This window comes from Calonectris borealis, chromosome Z, assembly GCF_964195595.1.
Source record: "Calonectris borealis chromosome Z, bCalBor7.hap1.2, whole genome shotgun sequence".
NCBI classification, from domain to species: domain Eukaryota; kingdom Metazoa; phylum Chordata; class Aves; order Procellariiformes; family Procellariidae; genus Calonectris; species Calonectris borealis.
In genome coordinates this window covers 73,827,953-73,847,228 of record NC_134352.1, presented here as the reverse complement: position 1 = coordinate 73,847,228, position 19,276 = coordinate 73,827,953, and the positions used below count along the sequence as shown (strand labels likewise).

General features: G+C 36.0%; 1 protein-coding gene across 1 annotated transcript in view; it reads left to right on the top strand.

The window, feature by feature from the left end:
• Window positions 1-19,276, top strand: part of SPEF2 (sperm flagellar 2) — a 63,960-nt gene that overhangs the window by 11,278 nt on the left and 33,406 nt on the right. Inside the window, 9 exon segments of the mRNA XM_075136576.1 lie at window positions 1,624-1,764; window positions 3,333-3,412; window positions 4,304-4,520; window positions 9,764-9,952; window positions 11,128-11,315; window positions 13,020-13,188; window positions 16,354-16,573; window positions 17,027-17,157; window positions 17,376-17,454. Coding sequence (XP_074992677.1) covers window positions 1,624-1,764; window positions 3,333-3,412; window positions 4,304-4,520; window positions 9,764-9,952; window positions 11,128-11,315; window positions 13,020-13,188; window positions 16,354-16,573; window positions 17,027-17,157; window positions 17,376-17,454 — 1,414 coding nt within the window.

The following is a 19,276-nucleotide window of genomic DNA, read 5'->3' as shown; positions in this document are numbered from 1 at the left end:
TACTTTTTATAGACTTGTGAAGAAGTATTTTCTTAAGCTCATGTATATAATGTGTTAGTTAAAGCCAGTGTGAATGCTTGTTAATTCTGTGCTACACAGTCATGTTTATACAAAAACAAGGAAAAGGAGTACGTATGGCAATCATTAATATGTAGATATAAAGCCAATATACTGTTATAAGACCCTTAAAAACATTAATATTTAAAAATCACTTAATGTTAAATGAGAGTATTTGCATATTGTCATGCATGGAAAATATTTATAGATTTGAAGACAAAGTGTAAATTTCACAACTGTATGTGTTTAAGGTGTCCTTGTAAAAGAGGTTTGTGACATTCTTCATTTGTGAAGAAAAGATGAAGCATTGTTCAAAAGCAGGGAAAAGACACAGGGAAGGGGACCTATGGTATGGCCTCAGAACATCTTGTAGCTCTGTGTAGCTGTTCTGATAAAGTAAAAAAGAGGAATTAATTTCTTAAGAAACGGGAACACTCATCCAAAGTACAGCCTGTAGTTTATACAGCAGAACTAGCCAGCTGTCCAAGGGGTGTTGAACCACAATGAAAATGAAGGTGACTAATTTGAGATGCATTCTATATGGCTAATTAAAGGGAGAGTGTCTTGCTCTGGTTATTTAGCTGTTCTATTGCCACTGTATGAACAAGAATGAAAAAATGTCTCTTCGTGAATCTAGAAAAGAAAATACAAGCAATATCCAAAGTATTCCAAATAAAATCTTAAAAGAAAATTTATTAATATCTTGATACATTACATATTTATTTTTAACTATCTTTGCCTCTTTGTAAAAAACCTTTTTTCCACTCAATTCCACCTTTAACTGCATGTATCTGTAGTGCACTTTTAAGTAGTATAATTTAAATGTTTGTTACTTCTTGATCATCTGATCAGTGGTAATATTACTTAATGGTATTGTTCAGTGGTAATATTACCTAATGGTATTCTCAGTTTCTGTACCAGGAAACTGGTATTCTCAGTTTCTGTGCTGAATTCTGACCTGAAACAGGTGCCATACTAGAGCTAGAATTTAATACAAGCTCTTAAATGTCTATTAGGCACCGAGCATGAACTGTTTTTCTTTACAGATGTGCTTCTGTTGCACCACATTATTTGTTAATGCAGACGTAGCATATATAGATGTAGCATTTTCTGATAATGGTACTTAAAAAAATATATCTTAATCCTCAAATATTGAGAACATGGACTAGCATATTGCTAAACTATCAAATTATTGAGAATGTAGAATGATCCTTTAATTTAAAATGCATTTTACAACATCTACTTCTTGATATAAAAATGGTGATTTATGAGTGCAGTGGCTGAGAATAGTCTTAAGACAAGGCTTAATGGTGGACAGAAGATAAATAATTTTTTGCTTTCATGGCATTTTAGTGATCCACTTCAAAAAAAAAAAAAGAAAAGAAAGAAACAAAAGTCATTTGCTCAAGCCCAGAGCATGATAAGCTCTTCTATTTTCTTCCTGGAAGATTTTTTTAATTATGGCCTAATTACATTTACTTCATAGACATGTAGGTAGTGTATTAGGGCCATGTGGTGTACTTTGTTTCAACTCAAGTATCTGAACACAAGATGTTGAATATTCAGCATCGCATAGGAAGAAGGAGACAAAATGAAATAATGGCCAGGATTCGAGCAGCCATTATACAGATTCCAAAGCCACCACCAAGCCACACCATAAAAGCTATTGAAGCCAAAAAATTCTTAAAGAAGAAAAGAGAAGCAGAGGTAACTATCATCTGTATTCTTTTAATATTAATTATATGAACTTGCAAAACATATGATTTTTGGGAGCATTTACATTTACAAATACTGTACTTGCACCATGCAAAAGCTGCTGATACAACTGTTAAAATGATATAGTAGACTCAACCAGTGAAAATTGGGCTAAATATTAATATGATTATGATTCTGCATTTGTTACTTAGTAAAAATTCATTTTGATGTAAGAGAAAGTTCTTGTTGAATAAATATCATAGATAGGTACTAATTTAATTGCTGACAGTATTTTAACTTCTAGTCTTCTGAGTAGAATGTGTGAAATAGAATCATAGAATCATTAAGGTTGGAAAAGACCTCCAAGATCATCGAGTCCAACCATCAACCCAACACCACCATGCCCACTAAACCATGTCCCTAAGCGCCTCATCTACACATCTTTTAAATACTTCCAGGGATGGTGACTCAACCACTTCCCTGGGCAGCCTGTTCCAAGGCCTGACCACTCTTTTGGTAAAGAAATTTCTCCTAATGTCCAATCTAAACCTCCCCTGGCGCAACTTGAGGCCATTTCATCTCATCCGATCGCTAGTTACTTGGGAGAAGAGTCCAACACCCACCTCACTGCAACCTCCTTTCAGGCAGTTGTAGCGCGCGATAAGGTCTCCCCTCAGCCTCCTCTTCTCCAGGCTAAACAGTCCCAGTTCCCTCAGCCGCTCCTCATAAGACTTGTTCTCCAGACCCTTCACCAGCTTCATTGCCCTTCTCTGGACACGCTCCAGCACCTCAATGTCCTTTTTGTAGTGAGGGGCCCAAAACTGAACACAGTATTCAAGGTACGAATAAAAGCATTAATGTTTCCTTCTCATTTGTGCATGATGAAATTTTGCACCAGAATGTAGGAACTTTTCTGTAACACACTATAAAACTATCTGCTCTCTCAAAAATATTAGTAACAGCTAATTAACAATAGTCTTAGGTCAGACCAAAAGATGATGGCAATGCAGCAATAAAAAAAAAATTCTGTGTTATCTAGTGCTGAAGAGTACTTGGGTTGTAATCTTACAGTTCATGGATTGTATTGTCATCAGGAGTGCAAATATTATCAGTTTTCACAACTGCGCAACCACAATATGCATTTACATATAAAGTGTAGGAACATAGTTGCTTAAGTAACTATCAGGGATAAATTCAAGCTACTAAATCTAAAGCAGATCATAGACCAGAATATCTTGTTTCAAATCCCTGAATGGTGGGAATTATATAAACTGCTAGAGTCTACTTAAAATCAGAATTATCCTGCAGAATGAACAGCTACAAAATCTTAGGATTTTCGGGCTATGGTGGACATAGGTGTAGCTAGGAAAGGGGGAGGGCGAAAGGAAAAGAAAAGTAGAAGAAGGAAATAGTCTTCCTTTTTTTCTTTATCTAGCTGATGTGTAAAATATTTTCAGTGTAAACATTTCTGTTATACTAGCATGACATAAAAATAATTCCCTAATACTTAGACTATTGAACCTTCCTTATGATGCTTTGTGAAGAGAAAAGAAATACTAAATTTTGTGTTATTTCTTCAGGACACATACAAGGAGATTAAAAAGTTTGAGAAGTCTATGGCAGGAAATGCCTCTGCAGCACACAGCCAAGTCACTGACAGGTAATATTTGGATATTAGATTGTTAAGATTAGACAGGGCGCTACCTCAGATGTCTACTATCTCTGTAGACAGCTACTTGAGGAAAATGTAATGGCTTGTTTAGTTTAAACTGTGATTGTCCTTTGAGTGATTGTCCCACTAGTATGGCAAATATTCCAGCTTCCGCACTGTTACAGTTACCTTACCTTTAGTTGTAGTAGGGATGGCTCAAGCTTGCTTCTCTCCTTTTTGCTATATATGCAGCAACAAAGGACACAAAGTGCATCTCTTCTTCTCTGTTTGTTTCAGTCACTGAGTCTGTAAGGTCAGTTAGACTTGCAGAGAGTTGAGAATGGTTGTGGATGTGCATACACGATAACACATTTCAAAGAAAATAGAGAAAAGTAACCTTTCTCCTTAGACTTATCTGTATGTTGATTTATTTGTGAATAATTTTAACTAATAGTCATGCTGTCACTTTTAGTGATATATTATACCATACTCAGAAGAGGTGGCACTCATGCTTACTGCTGTGGATAATTCTGCATGTAAACAACCTGTGATTAATAACTCTGCAAAACTGCACTCAGAGTGTATGGATATACTGAAGAGTAACCCATCTTTCTTTGATATTCTGTGAGCCATCCTTATTTCCTCTTTCTGCAGAATTTGGCTTCATATTAGCAAATGAACTAATTGACCATTGGCTCAAGTCAGTGCTGGACCCCTCTGGACTTAGTGGTCATTGTGGGGCATAAAAGCATCAAGAAGTAGCCACAGTGCCCACAAAGAGTGCTGTTGTGTGTTTGTCAGACTTGCACATGACTATACAGGGATCTGTATGAAAAAACCTCTAAGAACTATAATTCCTATAAAGTCAGCGATCTTTTTCTTTTTAATCTTTTCAATCAGCAATATACAAGAATCATTGCAAATACAGAAGCTGCAAGAAACAACTCCAGAAACTACAACACAGAAGGCAACTGAGCTGTTAAATATTTATTCAGATGATGAATATATAAGGAAAATTCAAAAACGTTTAGAAGAAGATACGTTTGCTAGAGAACAACGAGAAAAGAGACGACGAAAAATGCTAATGGAACAGTTAATAGCACATGAAGCTGAAGAGGTGAGAAAATGTATGCTGAAGTATATAAACCATGCACAATTAGTAATCTAAAAATTTGTTTACAAATATAAAAGAACAGAATTTTTGGAGGATTGAATAAAATTTGGAGGGGATAAAGGGAAATATATACACTTATCTCTGAAAATAACTTTTATGCCAACCATTGTCTTCCCTTGAAAAATATGGAAGGTTGTCCATTCTTTCTCGCCACCTTTATGTCATACTTCACCCTTATGGATCATAAAGGATCAAATGAAGGCAGCAGAGCTAAGATTGCTAAAAATCAGTTGAAGACCTGCCTTCTATTCCCCCCTCACTCCAGAGTTGAACTTTAAATTACCAACATGTATACTGGTTCTGAAAAAGATACTTATTAAAAAACGACAAACATGGCATTCCTTGGTTGAAAACCTGTATTTACAAATATGTCATGTAAAGTTTTTGATCTGGACTGGGTGAATTCTGAAATGCTTGTGGTGGGTGATATGAAGAAGGAAAACACTTACTGTGCGGATCAGAGCTTTGATTTTTGATGTGTTATGGAATAAAAGATGTGTCTCTGGAGGATGTCTGTGTTGTGACTAAAAATGGATGTTGCAGGTTATTCCATTTGAATCCTGTCCCATAAAGCACAAGGCTTTTCAGAATCCTCCTCAGACTCCTCATTTGAAAAGCAGCTCTTAGATTACTGACTTCACAGATCTTCTCTTTCATAATGATTGTATCAAAAGAGAACCTTGTAGCTTACTGGGTTTCTGTGATTTCTAGTTATCTTTTATCTCAATATTGCACTGTGAGTCCTTAGCTTAGCTCAAATGTGTTGAACCCAGTATAGCCGAGCCTGTCTGCACTGCTGTTGCATAATAACAGCACTTCAGATGTGTGGCATCTCTGAAAAGGAAAGGTGTGTATATATATATATATATATATATATGTATTTAAGCATTGGCATATAATGTTTGGAGATGGTTTTGGAGTTGTTAAGAAAAAATTTAATTTGTTGGGGTAGGCATGTAGAAATTAGATGACTTCTCAATGTCTATCCCAGACCTATATTCTATGAAAAATACCTGTATTGGCTTAGACCAAGAGTCCGTCTATCCATGTATCCTGTCTCTGAGCTCTCATTCAAAGAGATTTTATATCATGTTCTCATTGGTATGCATAGGCCATGAAGAAGCTTTGCAGCCCAGTTGTCTGAAATCACTGTAGTCCCAAAACTTGCTCTTTACCTGCTATCAGCTGTTGCAGCCCCAGCACAACACCAGCAGCCTGGTCTAGTGGTTCTGATAGCCATGGTTATCAGCTGATGCCTATGTGGCCAGCAGCAATCACTGGGGCATTTGGTGGATACAGCAGCTGTAAGCCAGCAAAGCCAGCCAGTGCTGTCGAGGAGGTCATACAGCTGGTCCACCTGTGGTTGTAGTACAAGCCTTGTCAGTTTGACATGGAGGAATTGTTGCAATGTGCTGCCAATCAAACTGGCTCCAGTGAGGCTCCAAAGCAAGGCAAAAGTAACAATAGTGTTCCTAACTTCCCAGGAAGAAAAATCAGCCTTGGTATAGGAACAATAGAAGTTACAGACTGCAGGAATTAGAAGAAAAGACAAGTGAGCAGCTGACTGGAACACTAGTATGACCAGATCAGAGAATCTGTTTAGTGATAATTTTGTTCTAAATTTGTTCTTGCTCTAAAGAGGAAGAGGTGTCTGGTTGGAACTCTGTCAGACTTTGGAATTAGAATTTGCTTGACTTAAGAGAAGTGCGAAGGAAACTGAGATATTGTCTTTAAAAAATAAAAAAATATACAAAGTATATTGTACGTTCTCCGTCCATTAGACATCCAACCAGAAAGGATTTGTAGACTGAAATTGTAGCTTTCTTGTAGATCTTAGGGTCAGGTTTTTACCTATACTGCACAAAACTTGAACACAGGGCACGGGATCGTTTAGAGTCCAATGAGTTTCATCCCTTCAGAGTGTTTTAGTGTGCTTCATGTCCATACGTATAAACCTCTACTAAAAGAATCTTGTTCAAGTTTTTGAGTTTTGGCACACTACAAGTTAGAGCCTGGGAGAAAAAATTCTTTACCATTACATGACACTCCTCTATGGGGAGCACAGAGTGATGCTAGTCAGATTTTCATAAGCAGGAGTTGAAAGTGTTTAACAGTAACATGGCTTCATCCCAATTGAATCTTTGATCTCCACCATTTCAACAAAGTATTTGTTCTAAGTACTCGCTATTTTTAAATGTGCTGTTCAGATTTTATCTCTCTGAATTTAAAAAGTTATCAGGAAGAAGTTACTGTTAGCAATAAATTGACAAGATGAAAATGGGAGGGGGAAAGAATTGTTACTAGATTATTGCTTGTCAACCAAATAGATTTATGTATGCTAAGTTTTGGTAAAAAATTTTATGGCTACACAACAGGACAGAATTGTTTCATTTGTATGTAAATTAAATAAAGAAGTAGACAAATCGAAGAATGTAATATAGTAATTGTGTATGAACAACATGAAACATAAACACATTAATGTTTGGCCACTGGATGCCACTGTTGTCTCAAGTAGGTAAGCTGAAAAAAAGTGTGTATTATGCTTTCTCAGAAGCAATTTTTCAAATGATTACTAAAATGTCCCATTTGTGGTATTTATGATTTCTTCAGACACTTCACAGTCCTCTGTGGAGAAGTTGATGTAAAATATTAGGTCAGAAAATTGTACTACCATTTTTACTTTGTCTCCTAGTATGCCCAGAAGTTTCAAAACTTTTCAGCCTTAGGTTTTAGTACTTTGTCCATTCCAGTCTGCATGAAAGATAACTACCAAGGCTTCACTCCCCTATCCAATGAGCACCCTTTTTGAAATTGAGTTTGATCTTCAGAATCCTAATTTGTCCATTGCGTCGCTCTGAGTTAATTGCCTTTTCATATATTCTTGTTCCTCAAAAAATTTCCTGCTGGCTCTTTCTAGGCCTACGCAGCATGTCAAAATATTTGGTCACTTAGAATATCGAAGTTCTCTACCCTTCAGTTAACAAAGAAAAGGTCTCTTTTGGCTGCTCTGAAGTGTACTAAAGAATCATCTTTCCATTTCCTTTATAAAAAGCGCATTCACCTAGATGAGGTGCTTTAATTTCTCACTGGGCCAACTATTTGCACCATACAGTTGATGGTTTGAATATGACAAATGACTGTTAGGTGGCTCCTTCAATCCCCTGTGAATTAGGATTTAAAGATCCGTTTTCCTCTGGTGGAGTACTTACTGCTATACTAATGTATGGTTAAGGATAAGCAGTTGTAACTAAAGAAAACAATGAAGGATTTTGCAGCCTTTCAATACTTAAAGGGGGCTTATAAGAAAGATGGGGACAAACTTTTTAGCAGGGCCTGTTGTGTGACAGGACAAGGGGGAATGGTTTTAAACTGAAAGAGGGTAGATTTAGACTAGAGATAAGGAAGAAATTTTTTACAACGAGAGTGGTGAAACACTGCCACAGGTTGCCCAGAGAGGTGGCAGATGGCCCATCCCTGGAAACATTCAAGGTCAGGTTGGACAGGGCTCTGAGCAACCTGATCTGGTTGAAGATGTTCCTGCCCATGGCAGGGGGCTTGGACTAGATGACCTTTAAAGGTCCCTTCCAACCCAAACCATTCTATGATTCTATGATATTTACCTGTAATAGGAAGCAAAGTCTGTGCAACCTCTACTCTTCTTTGAAATCTTAATGAAATACAGAGTCCAAAGAAGCAGTGGATAAAACTGAGGCAGCAAAGGGCATCAAGTCTCCTTTTATTGCCTTGGCTTCATGAATGTAAGAGGCAAATGGACAGATTAACTCTTCATTAGCAGTGCTATTGGAAAATTTTATCACCTGAACTATATCAAATGACACATAGCATGAATATGAAAATATAAAGTGCATATAAAGTTGTTACTATTACATTGTTTTCCATTTTAGTTGCATGCATGATGATGATTCTGTGCACAGAAAAATAGTGTACAAACAGTACACTACAAATAGAGTACAAAACAAAACACATTCAAAATTAGATCCTCATTTTCTGATAAACTTTGTAGAGAGACAATATTGCATACAGATGAAGCGCTCTGGGATTAAAGCCTGAGATGACTGCATCTTTGCCATTAGAACTGTGATGCAGTGTCATGAGATTCACTGCTGGGAAAAGTGGAGCTCACATTTTGGCTAAAATAAGCAAAATGTTGAGGGATTTTTTTTTTTTTTTAGCTTAGTCTTTTCAAGTCGCCAGTTTTTAATTGGAATGTACTTTATTCCCAATAATTTTGAAGGGAAAGGAACTTAAAAATCGGAAAGAGTTTTGTTTGAAAAATATTGATTTCTCCCTAACGTCAGCATTAAAGCATTAGAAATCTATTACAGATGTCCTGTTTGCATGTAGGAGATCTAGACCTCTTTGTAGAGTTCTTTCATAGACAGTATGATAGTATGTAATGAAGTTTGATTTTTCTTTTATAGGTGAATTTATGTAATGTGTTCTGCCCTCTCTGTCACAGACAGCTGATCAAAAATAAACCAGATTAAAAGAAAATAGAAGTGATACTTTATTCTGATTTATTTTTTGTACTATTACTAACTGGCTTTACTTCTTCCTCTGCTCCTAGGAAAATGAATTTGAAATCTTCAGATCAGTTCCTAATTTAGGTCCTTAAATTTGAATACATTTCATAGCAGTTTTGCTGCATCTGAAACAAATGTCCAGGGGATCAGAAATATCCTCTAAAATTCTGCTATAGGAGTGATATTTGGCAATGGGGCTTGAAAGCTGATGCTTTTGCGTAGAACGCAGAAGTGGTTCTGGACTGTGAAAGCAGTGAGGCAAGACTTTAGGTTAGGTTAAGCATCAGTTTAGACACCAAAAACAGTCTAGAGAAGTGTACAAGAATTTTTTGAAATATGCTGCAGTTTCTTTGCACACAGGAAATACCCAAGTTAAAATTGAGTTAATCTGAACAAATGTGTTTTTACTGAGTATCTCAGTTAAGAATACTTAGAATTCACTTCTGTAGTTCTACAATTCTTATATAGTTTATAAAAATAGTACTCATAAATTGATACGTATGTTGTTCCTGAATTATGTTTCAAATGAGCAGGTAAATGCAGTTATATGACTTCATTCATATTTCTCATATGAGACACTGATGAGTTGTCTATGAAATAATTTATAAGCTGTGCTTAATACTCTTATTTTTTATCTTTTAGGAGGCTTACCGGGAGGAGCAACTTATTTACAGACTAGTGAGACAATCTCAGCAGGAGCGGAGGATTGCTGTTCAACTCATGCATGTTCGACATGAAAAAGAGGTGTTACGGCAGAACAGAATTTTCAGGGAAAAACAATATGAAGAAAGACGACTGAAAGAGTTCCAGGAAGCTCTTGATAGAGAAGCGGTAAAAGATTATTTGCTCCCTGAATTGCTGCAGGACTGTTACAGTACCTTCCTGTTATAAAATGGAATTTGTATTGTCAACTCTTAGAACACTTTTCTAGGGACAGGGTGATTTAATGATGAAAATATTCTTTTATCTAGGTTCAAAGTTACAGCTAAATTAATAAGGGATAAAGCTGAGCAACTTGAAGTCTAATTTTGATCTTTTCTTCCAAACTAATTTTAACTTTATAAGAAAACATCTCTGAATGCTGAGTTTAAAAGGCACAGTCTTGCAGAGGCAAAATGACGAAAAACAATGACATAAGACCTTGTTTCAAGAATCATGTTTTTCATTTCCTTTAGATGTAATCTGTTAACATCCATTTTGGACAAATGCTGGAGGAGTTTCACGCATGAGCGCTAATTTCTACCTTGGAGCTTGGGGTTTAATAAATTAAAAGGACTCATAATCCTGTGGCAAACTGCCAAGTGCTATGCTCATCGTAAGCCATAATGTGATGGTAGAAATCTTATTTTGCTCCTGCCAAAAACGATTAGCAGCTCCAAATCCTCTAACACGGCTGGAATTCTATGTAATCAGCAGCTATAGCTGTTGATTACAACTTCTCTTTAAGTACGCTTTTGGCCAAAAGGAACACACCATCACAGGAACTACTGATAATTTTCTACCATAACCAGAAATCTTTCTCAAAGATTGAACAGCATCAATAATATCAAATTATTTGCTGATCAGAATGTTGTAAATTAAATTATTTGTCACATATTCTAAATGAGTATTCCATTACGGGTTTCAGTGGAACTAAGCCTTTACCAATGCATCTGCATTGTCGTTTCTTAGGAAGAGTAGACAGCATCGTTTCATGTTTCCCTGCACCCTAAGCACTGAATATGTTCTTAATCTGTTTGTCATGAAAGAAGTAATATATTTCTCCGTTATTTCATTATATTTTAGCAGTTAGAAAGCAAATAAACTGGAATTTATAGAGTGAAAAAAATTTTTAAATTTGTCTATATGTTAATCTGCTTGCTAGCTATCCAACTCTGGTTGGAGAATCTAGCTGTTTTCATTTCTTGACTTAAAGGAACAAGTTAATTTTCATTTCCAGGACTGTGCATTTCTGCTCTTTCATTGTCTTTGCAATCTCAAATTTACTCTTTAAAAAAAAATTCTAGGCTCTTGCAAAACAAGAAAAAATTGATTATGAACAACAAATTATCAAAGAAAGAGAACGCCATGAGAAAATTGCAGTTGAAAGAGCTAAGGCACGTTATAAAAAGCATTATTCTATATGTTGGGAAGTGATCGACCAAATCATTGATTTGTCAACAAAAGTAGGAGAATATCGTCTGCTGACAAACAAGTGAGTATGGTAGCTGTTAGGCAAAAATAACAGCTGTTTGGTAGCTGTTAGGCTTCATTATTTAGGCTGGTTTAAGCACCATAACATCTTCTGTAGATTCTCAGATATTTCACAGGACAGCTCCAATTAGTTCGTGTGGGAAAATAATATTACTTTTGTGTGAGGATTCACTGATGTGTAATACAGGGTGAACTAATGCTAAAGCCTTAGCATAACTTCTTGAAAACTCAACTAGCTTGAATACTTAGGAGACCAAGATCCACTACTTCTACAGCTTGTGGAACTACTGATTTCCTTTTTTATGAACAAATTCCTTAGTTTAGAAGTTAAAAACTGAGTGGTGCTCATCTCATTCTAGATTGCTCAACTAGCTGAACACTTCCTCAGTATAATATAAACAGAATGAATTTCCTAAGATATATCAACCTGCCTAGACTGTTGTAAGAGTAGCAACTCAGTACAAAATCTTCCAAGCCCTACATGCTGTGATTCCCTCTTCTAATGTGCCCTAATTGCACAGGGTTTCTGAGAATACCCTAAAAAGGCAGTAACCTCTAAGTGCCTGTGCTGTAGGAGTGTTTCCAAAACCACAGAGTGGGACATTGTCGCTGTTGTTCTTTCATTAGTATTCAGTGATTAGACTATGGGGTAAGGCTTACAGCATTAGAAAGTATGCCAAAATCTTCATTGCCTTTTAGTGTAATTGTGTGTTAAAATAATAAAGCTGTAACCATATGAAATACATATCATTATATTTTATGGAAATTATATAAATTTAGGCCCAGTAAGTACATGATAAAATAGTCAGCCTACACACAGCTTAGTGATGATTTGATGATTTCCTTGTCCGACACAGTGATGGTTCCAGTGTAAACTAGTGTCACATTTGCTTGTACTGAGTGGTGCACAATATGTACAGATATTTGAAATATCAAAGTATGCATATCAAGGTTGTATCTGCATTTACTGCCACTACCAGTATGCTTTGTCTGTCCTTCCATACACTTCACTGTGCAGAATGAATACAATAGGTATTCAATTATTTTTGAACAGAATTTATTTAAAGCTATAACACTCAACTATCTACAATCATTACTAAAAAAAGGAAGTCCAAATTGAAGTAATCGTAAGAAATAGCAGAAACTTTCATTTTGACCATTTGTTAAATTTAAGCTGTTATTTATATTTTTTATTTAGCAGCCATAGAATTCTAATGTGACATATGTCAGCATCCTGTTTGCATTTAGCTTGCTACTTTAGGCAGTTTGTCTTGCTGTTTCATATGAATATTTTTCCTTTCTAAAAGAAAAAAAAATTGAGTTTATTTACTCATATAATTCTAAATTAATTTTAGTTTCCAGGAAAAAATTCTATAGATCTTTAGTGAGAGGAGGCTTTACCCCATAAAAGGGAAGAATATTTTGGAGCAGGGAAAAATAGCTATAGCAAAACTGTTACTACACATCTCTGCCAGCCAAATAATGTGTGGTGACACATTTGTGAAAATACTGAAGCCTACAAGTGCCTACGGCTGTCATATAAGTAATCAAGCTATAGTAATTACAGAAAACATTATAAACTATGCTAGTTTAGCATATGCTTGTTTCATGGTTGTGATTCTTGTAAATTTGGGTCCACTATTCTCAAATATCGAACCCCTTTAATTTTTGCTTTGTAATGCATTCTTTTTTTTCCCTTCTGCAGCAGAATTCCATTAAAACTGATGCTTGATTGGAAGGAATTTTTTTTTAATGGAAAACCAATGTATGAACAAGCCTCAATTCAACCTTTGCCAAATGAACCAAGCCCAGAACAACTTGTAGAGCTGAATAAAATGAATCTGTTAGATGAAAAAGATTATGGTGAATACAAGGTACATCAAACTGATAAGACATAGTGGAAGATAATACACCTTGATTTTTCATAAACATAAACATTTTGTTGTGGTATTTCATTTTGTTCTTTTACTAGTTTTTCTAGTTTACTAGATTTTGACATGCATTTTCTTTTCATTGCCTGAGGTTCTATATGAAATATATGGCTTTGGCTATATTTTTTGTTGGTAGCACTGGAGAACTAATGCAATTTTAAAACACTGTTATAATTTCATTCTTGTATATAGCATTGGTTATATTTCTCTCTTGAGTCCGTAGAACCAACATATTAATTGCAATGCAATTGATTTTTGGCTAGTTGGAATTTGAAAGTGTGGTTAATGCTACCATGTTTGAAAATGCAACAGAAAACAGCCAGCAAAAGCAAGTAAAATTAAATACTGTATCTGTTACAAAACCTGACAGTCTTAATTTCAGTGATTTTGAGTTAAAAGTTTCTAACAAGGTTTACTAGTTTGAGTGATCCATTTATTTTAAGATGGTACTGCTTGTGAAAATTATTAAAAATGGCTGACATTTTTGTTAACCTTCTATTAGAATACAAGTAACTATTTTTCAGGGTGCCTTGAAACTTTTCTTCAACTTTACAATACCTTAATGTAATTTCACAAGTGAAAGGTGAAGTATGAATGTTTCCCTGTTAAAATGTATTGTACAATTTTTTCCAAATTATATTAATGATGCTTTTCTTTGGAAAAAAAAAATCCCGCTATGTATTTAGTCTTTTCAAATAATCTGTTTAACCAAAATATGGCAAAATCATGGCAAATAACCTGTCTTTGACTTATTGGGAAATTATAATAACAACATATATGTGTGCTTTTATCCATATCCTGAACCAATTGGTACATTTTCTTTTGCAGTGAGTATAAATGTTTGTTACAAGTTTCTGTGATGAATGCCTGACAGCTCAATTTACTTTGGTTTCAATTTTAACATGTTTTTCTGATTTATCTATTTATAAGGTCCTTGTTCAGACCATGTCAACTCAAGTAATGAATTTCATGATCACTTTCTTTAGGAGAAAAAAGGCATATATACAAGACCAATAGGGAGGACATATAGGACAGACAGGCAGGAAACAGTTAGTGGGGAGCACTAATGAAAAATTAAGTTTTTCAGTCATATTGTTGTTTATCTCAGTAGTCTTCTCTACATGTAAGGGCACTGAAGGTTGTAAATGTTTAATGACACATTTAAAGACTCTTTTTCGCTACCAGTGTGTTTCAAACCCACACTCACATAGTTAATTTTTTTTCCAGATGTTGTGAGTCTTATGCCTTTCTGAATCAGTATACATCAAAAGCTGGTATCATATGACATGTGTAAAATTGTTGGCACCAATTCATATTTATGTCTTCTAAAAACCTAAGTGGACAGCTACATAGTTATCTGCTACTAGATAAAAATGTGTTGGCAGGGCATTCTGGCAAAGTTTATGCTGATTTTCTTAACCCTTGAGAAAAAAGCCCAGTACAGGCAAATTGGCATCTCTCAAGAATACTATGTTTACATTAGGAATACTGACTAAAAGTGTCAAATATATTTGATAAAATTAAAAAAAAAATACAGTGCTATCAGTCCATTGCACATGCTACATTAGATTAAGCTTGAGAATACTTGGAAACTACCACATCATCAGTTGTGGCTAATCACTTAATAAATTAATGGAATCACCCAAAACAAGCATAACAGTAGGCACTGCTCAAAATATCAAATAATTTCCAGTTTCGATCAAGAGTGTTGACCAGGAGTTATATAACCTTCACCTGGATACCTGAAAACTTGTTTCTGACAGGTAAGCTACTTTAGTTCAAGACAGGCCAAGAAATCTGAAAGGTGAGTGCTTCAAATGGGGAGCCCATTCCATTTGGAATTGATTTTTCCTACAGGTCTGATGGAATTTAAAGCAATTGATCCATCTCTACTTATATGTTTAAGGAAGAATGGTTCAGATAAGAAAAGGATTTGTTTTTTTTAAGCATGTCTTTTCAATTACATATTAAGAATTACATTTTCTGAGATATATTGGAGAGTGGATATTGTGCAACCCAAAAAGATTTTTTTGTTTGTTTTTACTGATTAAAAATAGATGATATTTTAATTTAGGGTGATAGTAAGTTACATTCTGTTATTCTATCTAATGCACATATGTTCAAAGTCAACACTGATCAAGTTCTGTTAGCTGAATGTGTGCTGTGGCAATATATCATTCATGATAGTAAGTTCAGGAAAAGGTTGCATATTCTACCTGGAACATGAATTAAAAACATTATCTTTCTGTAGAAGTTTGAAACTGGTTGCTTCTGTTGTTGGTGGTGAAATATTTAATTTATAGAATGATACAATTGTTTAGTTTGAAAGGGATGTGGAGGTCATTCAACCTCTTTGCTCAAAGCAAGGCCAACTTCTAAGTCAGGTAAGGTTGCTCAGCACCTTGTCTGGTCAGCGTTCAAGTATTTCCAAGGATAGAGATTCCACAGAATCTCTGTGCAACCTGTTCCTGTGCTTAACCACTCTCATTGTGAATATTTTTTTTCTTCATTTTTTTCATAGTTGGAATTTCTGTTGCTGAAACATTTGACTTTGCCTCTCAACCCTTTATTGTGCACCCCAAATGAGGTGACAAGCTAGAATCTAATTGGGAATATTATTAGTCCACATATCTTCCAAAAAGTTATTTAGTAGCCTGCAACCAAATAATAATTGATACAGGACTAGTATTATCCTGCATACTAAAATGTTCTCTTTTAGCTTCTCATAATATAGACTGCACATCAGGACTTTCCTAGTGTTATAAGATCCAATACTGGTAGAGCATGGTATTGGTGAAGTGATTTTTCCTGTTTTTGGAATTAAAAAAAAATTATTCTAGGAATCTGTGAAAATGGTTGTAGGAGTATTTGTCTGTCTCAACCAGGTATTGTGATATAGATGGTGAATATCAATAAATGCTTAATGATTATGACATAATTACAGCTTTTAACAAGAAGCTATTCTAAATAATATTAAATAATATTATTATTTAGTACTATTCAGATTTGGTTATTGTATGTATTATGTTTGTGTACAAATACATATAACTAGAAAGATGAAAGACAAGGCATATTGACAAATTATTCGCTAATTTGTCATTTATACAGAGTATGACAGGGGAATGGTGCCCAACTGAAGAGAACAGTGAAAACAAACCTCCTCTTAATAATAACATATTGGGTCATGTGCTTCGTAGACTGATGGAGATTTTCTATCCTCCAAAACCCAAATCTTCACCACCTGTATTTCCTCCATTTCCTATCAAGGGATGTATTTTGGGAAAACTTTTTAGTGGAAAAACTACCTGTGTAAAGTTTATTGAAAAAGGTAGAGATTTTTTTTTTCCCTAAAATTCTTAAAAATGTTTATTTGCGTTAAAATCCCACTCTTACAATTAAAATCATTTGGGCAAATCCTTGCATTACTAATCCTTGAACCTCAGATGCATCTGTATTTTGTAGAGGTTGGTTGCAAGTCATTAATTCATTATCTTCCAAATAAGATTAAAAACACCTGAACTTGAATATATGTTAATATAGTATTACTTCTGCATTGAGAATTTGAAAATGCTTTTGGCAAACTTCTCTGGGGATGTTTGTTATAGAAGAGAATAGCAAAATAGCTATGTGATTGTGGATACACACTGTGCAGTGGTAACAGAGAAGAGACAGTGGAAACAACTTACATCAAAAACCCAAACGAAATAATTGATTTAATTGCCAGTAATAGTATGTATGCTCAACTCAAACTGTGAAGTTATCTAATTTTTTTGTGTATTAGTTTGCAATATTCAGGTACTGTCTGTTGATACTCTGGTTCAGGAGGCCATCCAAGCTTTTCTTAAAAATGAAATGAAAAGTGAACACAATGTCATTCTACAAGAAGCAGAGAGTTCTGAGGAACAAAATGAGGTAACCATTTTTGTTAATTTTGATTTTGGCTCCTACAGGGAGATGAGAATGAAATATATAAGGAAGAAAGCATATTGTTTCAATTTTTTAGTCAATTTAAAATTTAATTCTAAGTTTTGACTTACAAGACTTCAAGAGTCAGCATGAATTGACAGGCTTGTTTTTCCTGTAATATGTAGTTTCCTTTCTAATCCATTTCCTTTCATAATCGATACAAGGTCCAGAAGAACTTATCAAAATCACCACTGAAAGTTCTAAATAAACTCCATACAGAAACATCCATCAATGGAACCAAAGGTGTGTATATATTTTATTTATATATGTATATATTTATTTATAAAATTTAATTTTAATTCTTATCTTATCTCATTAGATTTAAATGACAATTCCCCTTTCTCATGTATGTTTGAGGTAGTATCCATGACATCTGAGTTTTCACAGTTGTTTCCATTATGAATTTCCTGTTTCCACACATTCCGGTTGTCTGGGAGCAGCAAATGCAAGCTGCTCCATGAGGGAAGGTGAGCTAGGTGACAAGGGCAAGAGCGAAGCAGGAAGCGCCAACATTCACCAACAAGAGTGAGGATATTGACTGAAGTCAGGGTCACTATCAGGTCCAGAGGCATTGATCAGCGTGAGCCTCAGTCTGGTGATAACCTAGCAATTCTGCCAATGAAGCAAGTCTGAGGTCAAACCAGAAACTCGAGTCAGCAGGTGTGGATCAGATGAGACAGTATACGAGGTGCAGACATGGTTACTACACAGCTATAATGTACCACAAGCAGAGTCCAGGATGAGAAATTCAGCTTAGAAGCAGCTTCAAAGGAAGGAAGGGCAAGCCCTCACTTCCCCTCACTTTACCTTTCTTTACAACAGATCTTATCAGCAAAGGAACTGACACTGGGCTCAGCCACCTAAATTCAGAATCACAGAATGATTGAGGGTGGAAGAGACCTCTGGAGTCCAATCCTCCTCCTCAAAGCAGGGTCACTACTGAAGGTTGTTCAGGACTATGTTCAGCTGGATGCTGAACATCTCCAAGGATGGAGACTCCACAACCTCACTGAGCCACATGTTCCAATATTCCGTAACCCTTACAGTTAATATTTTTACGTTTAAATGGAATTTCCTGTGTTTCAGTTTGTGTCTGTTGCCTTTTGTCATTTTACTTGGCACCACTAAGAAGAATCTGTCTCTGTTTTCTTTACTCCCCTCCCTACCCCTGATATTTCTACATGTTGATAAGATTCCCCTCAGGCCTTCTCTTCTCCAGGCTGAACAGTCCCAGCTCTTAGCCTCTCCTCATATGTAAGATGCTCCTAGACCTTAGGAATCGTCAGGGCCTTTCTCTGGACCTGCTCCAATACATCCATGTCTTTCTTGCACTGAGGAGTCCCGAACTGGACACAGCACTCCAGATGTGGTCTCACCAGAGCCGTATCTTCTTAATGTGGTCCAGGATGCTGTTGGCTTTCTTTGCTGCAAGGGCACGCTGCTGGCTCATGGTCAACTTGTTCTCCTCCAGGGCCTCCAGACCCTTCTCTGCAAAGCTGCTTTCAAGACAGTTGGCCCCCAGCTGGTACTGAAGGCATGGGGTTTTCCTCACCAGACGCAGGACTTTGCAATTCCCTTTGCTGAACTTCGTGAGATTCCTGTCAGTCCTTTTCTCCAGCCCATCAAGGTCCCTCTGAAGGGCAGCACAACCATCTGGTGTATCAACCACTCCTTCCAGTTTTGTATTGTCTGCAAACTTGCTGAGGGTGCACTCTGTCTCATCATGCAGGCCGTTAATGAAGATGTTAAGCAGTATTGGTCACAGAATCAGCGCTTGGGCTACACCGCTAATCACTGACCGTCAGCTGCACTTCACACTGCTGATCACAGCCCCTTGAGCCTGGCAGTTCAGCCAGTTTTCAGTCCACCTCACTGTCCACTTACCTAGTCTGTACTTCCTCAGTTTGTCTAAGAGGATATTAAGGAAGACAGCATCAAAAGTCAATGTAAACAGCATACGCTGATCTTCTCTCAACCACTGAGTCCACCACCTCATTGTAGAAGGTTGTCAGGTTAGTCAGGCATGATTTCCACTTCATAAATCCATGCTGACAACTCCCAATCG